We start from the raw sequence: 4,247 nt of genomic DNA on the forward strand, positions 1-4,247 counted from the left end.
CATTGAATACAAGAATCACTCCTAGTTGTCACGAATACACAAACCAATCTTGGTTAGACCATTTGAACCTACCCTTGATATTAAGACCTCTCACAAGTAAATAACACTATCAAAGAGAACACAGTTTAAGATCACTAGGTTTACCTCACAAAGTGAAGAATTACAAAGGCTTACGCACACCCACAATGCTAGAACGTCACTTAGAATATTGAAGGAATTGTAGATTGTAGATATGCATTTTTCATCTTTGTCTTATGTCCTTTATATAGACTTACAAGATGATTGTTCCAAATGCATTTTAGCTATAAGATTTGATCTTTGCTTGATCTTGTTCTTCAATTAGAATCTTCATTTGCATTTGATCTAGATGCTTTACATAAAAAGATATAATATGAATCTTCAATTGAACTTTAGCCTTTATTATGTTAATAAAATAATTCAAAATAGATTTGCATATATGATAATTAATCACAATTAAACAAAAATTTAGATATTTTTGTTTGCTTAAGTGAATGATCATTGCAAGGTTTGTCATAAAACATTTCTAAACATAGAATATAGGTGTCTAAGATGATGTTTTAAACACTTAATTTTTATTTAATTTTTTTATCTTTATGACTTGATTTTTATTTAAACTCACATTAAGAATACTTACGTCTATTAAACAAAAACTTAGATACCTTTGTTTCCTTAAGCGAATGATCATTGGACTGTTGTCATAAAGCATTTCCAAACAAAGAATATAGGCGTTCAAGATGATGTTTTAAACACTTAATTTTTATTTAAAATCCTCTTTATCTTTACGATTTGATTGTTATTTAAAATCACATTAAGAGTACTTAGAATCAGTGTAGTAAGTATCGTACGATCCACGATATGATGTGATATAGGTGATTGGCGATACAAATCACATGTTGTATCATTTTTGTTCATGAATCGTGTTCGATACGATACGATACATACCTGAATCGTATGAATCGTGATTCGAAACACGATATGGGTTGTATTTGGTTTTTGAATGGGGTTGGGTCGACCCATCCATTTGAAACCCTAATTTTTTTCCCTTTTGTATTTTATCGCGCTGATTAACGTTACTCTCTTCTTCTAACATCATCTCCTTCACGTTTCCTACTCCTCTTGTCTCTCTTATCTTCTCTCCTTTTTCTTTCCTTCCTTCGTTTCCATCTACGTCTGAACGAGACACAAGTACCGATGATCGCGTCGTGGTCATGTGGTTGCGTAATTGTAGTGTGATGGTCGTGCAGTGTTTTGGTGATGTTTGCGTAGTGTTCCGTCGGTGTTCGCACAATGTTCTGATGGTGTTCGCACTTCTAGAGTTTATGTGCAATGTTCTCGTGGTGTTGGTACAATAATCTCGCGGTGGTCGCGCTGTGCTACTGTGGTAGTCACGTAATGTTGTGATGGTGGTCGCGCGATGCTGCGGTGGTGCTGTGTTGTGGTGTAGTGTCCTCTGTTTTGTGCAGGGAGTTTCTCACGTTTTAGGTTCTATTTTTGTGCTTCAGACATGAGCAAATCAAACACAAAACGAGTAGTTGATATTACATGGAATTACTATGATAGTGTTCCACCAAATAGATTACAAGTGAAGTGTAAGTTTTGTTCTCATACTTGTTGGTGTGGCATAGCAAGGATGAAACAACATCATGCTGGGACAAAGAAAGATTTCATTCCTTGTTGTAGTGTTCCAGATGAGATGAAGGAAATCTTTGTAAACATGTTGAAAGGTAAAGAAAAAAAATAGAGGATGACATGTTTGATTTAGGAGACAAATCAAGAAAAGTGACAAAAGGAAAGAGTGATCTTCAGTAAATGACTATCAATGCATCTTATATGAATAGAGAAGATGTAGTTAGAGAAATTTGCAACTACATTTATGGTAATGCATTGCCATTTAATATTGTAAGGAGCCTTCTTTTCATCCAAATGTTAAAGGCAGTTGGAAAGTATGGCAAAGGTTTGAAGCCACCTTCTTATCATGAGGTGAGGGTTTCCTATTTGACAAAAGTTGTGGATAATGTTCAACAAAGTTTACAAAAGTAAGGTTGATTGGGAAAAATGGGGATGCACGTAATTGATGTGTGATAGTTGGACATATGGGAAAGGAAGATCACTCACAAATTTTCTTGTGAATAACCCAAGTGGGACTATTGTTTTGAAGTCTATTGATACTAGTGATGTTATTAAAGATGGAAAAAAGTGTTTGAGTTGTTGGACAACATGGTGGATGAAATTGGAGAGGAGTATGTTGTCCAAGTAGTTACAGATCGAGCTTCTAACCTTGTGGCAGCTGGGAAAATGTTAATGGAAAAGAGAACCAAATTATTTTGGTTCCCATGTGCAACACATTGTCTGATCTAGTGCTTAAGGATATTGGAAAGCTTCCAGTATTTTACAATACCATTTACCAAGCAAAGAAAATGACCACTTACATTTATAGGCATGGGTTCTTAATTTGTTAGAAAGTTCTCTAATGGAAGGGAATTAGCAAGGCCAGTTGTCACTCATTTTTCTACTTCTTATCTTACATTAAATTGTATTATGCAACAAAAGAATGCTCTTAGATCATTGTTTGCTTCAGAGGAATGGGCAACTAGTCCACATGCTACTAAAACTGAGGGTAAGCAAGTGTTGAATCTAGTGTTGAGTGATGATAGATTTTGGAGGTCAATCACCTATTGTTTAAAATGTGTGATTCCACTTGTGAAAGTACTGAGGTTGGTAGATGGTGGTGCAAAACCAATTATCTCTTATATTTATGAAGCAATGAATAGAGTCAAGGAGCAAATTGCTGAAAATTTCCAAGTGATAAAGACAAGGTATAAAAAAGTGTGGAAAATTATTGACACTAGGTGGAATCTTCAACTACATAGGCCTCTCCATGCAACAACCTATTATCTCAATCCTAGGTAAGCTAATCACACCCAAACTTGTCCTATCAAGTAGCATTGTATTCCTTGTTCTCATCAAATTATTTTTTATTGTCTTAGATATCGCTATGACAAAAAATTCAATATGGATAGGGAGGTATTGATTGGTTTATATGAAACATTTGGAAAAATGGTTTTGGATATAGACACAAGAGTTGCAATTGATCAACACCTTGAAAAGTTCAAGGGAGCTAAGAGGCTTTTTGGAATGGACATGGCAATAGCTACTAGAAACAAGAAACAACCCGATAATGAAATTACTTTCATTACCATTTTTATATGATTTATAATTATAATTTTTAATTACATTACATTATGATTCAATACTTCTTTATTTTGACAACTCTTTGGTGGGAGTTATGGTGGAGAAGATAAAGAGTTGCAAAAGATAGCCATGGAAATTTTGAGCCTTAGTGTAATATTCTAACTGGATATTACGGATTTAAATAATAAAATAAAATAAGAAAATAAAAATTCATTAATTATAAATCTATTTCCAAAAAATGCGGGAAATTTCAAACTCTATTCAATCATAATATAACTGAATTCAACTTATAAAACTTAAATATAATATCCAAGTTTAATGATATAAAGTATTACAACTGATTCCAAAACATATTAAATAAAACTTTGTGAAATCTTTATCCCAGATTAGCCCCGCTTCGGCTCTATGTCTCACTAGATCCACCTGCAACATCATCTGCTCCCGTGCACCGGGCACACGATCATTACCAACACAAGCAGATAGGGTGAGCTAATAGGATAAACATATATACAACACACACACATATATATATATATATATATATATATATATATATATATATATATATATATATATATATATATATATATATATATATATATATATATATATATATATATATATATATATCACATAATCACACCAAAGGAATTCCATCCTTTTGATTTCATATCACATGGCTACAATCATGTTAATCGTGTTCTACGTCTTCTAGTGAGTACCTCAAGATGTCTTGCTATCATACCTATCGACCACAACCGATAGAGCACGTGCAGGAAACCATGCTACGGATCACACACCATAACGCTAGGTGGAGTTTCCAATACGAACATAGCTTGTAACGTCCCAAGACTACCAAACTCGTTAGCTAATTACTGAGGAGGGCAATCTATCTAGACCCATCCGTGCGGGCCACAACCAGCACACTCACACCGATAACACGCGCCAACCTGAGCCACAACTCAAGAGTTCCTCGTGTCCATCCGCCATCCCGAGCCACAACTTGAGGGATGTCATTTCGAGCCACAACTCAA

The 4,247-nt window shown here is 34.5% G+C and overlaps 1 protein-coding gene across 1 annotated transcript; it reads left to right on the forward strand.

Moving 5' to 3' along the window:
- Positions 1–1,830: 1,830 nt before the first annotated feature.
- On the forward strand, positions 1,831–3,231 carry LOC114174537. The gene is made up of 4 exons (XM_028059372.1): positions 1,831–2,057; positions 2,208–2,318; positions 2,481–2,927; positions 3,009–3,231. The coding sequence occupies exons 1-4, from the start codon at positions 1,831–1,833 to the stop codon at positions 3,229–3,231; spliced, it is 1,008 nt and encodes a 335-aa protein (XP_027915173.1).
- Positions 3,232–4,247: the final 1,016 nt, after the last annotated feature.

The sequence above is a fragment of the Vigna unguiculata genome, chromosome 2 (genome assembly GCF_004118075.2).
Source record: "Vigna unguiculata cultivar IT97K-499-35 chromosome 2, ASM411807v1, whole genome shotgun sequence".
In the NCBI taxonomy this organism is placed as follows: Eukaryota; Viridiplantae; Streptophyta; class Magnoliopsida; order Fabales; family Fabaceae; genus Vigna; species Vigna unguiculata.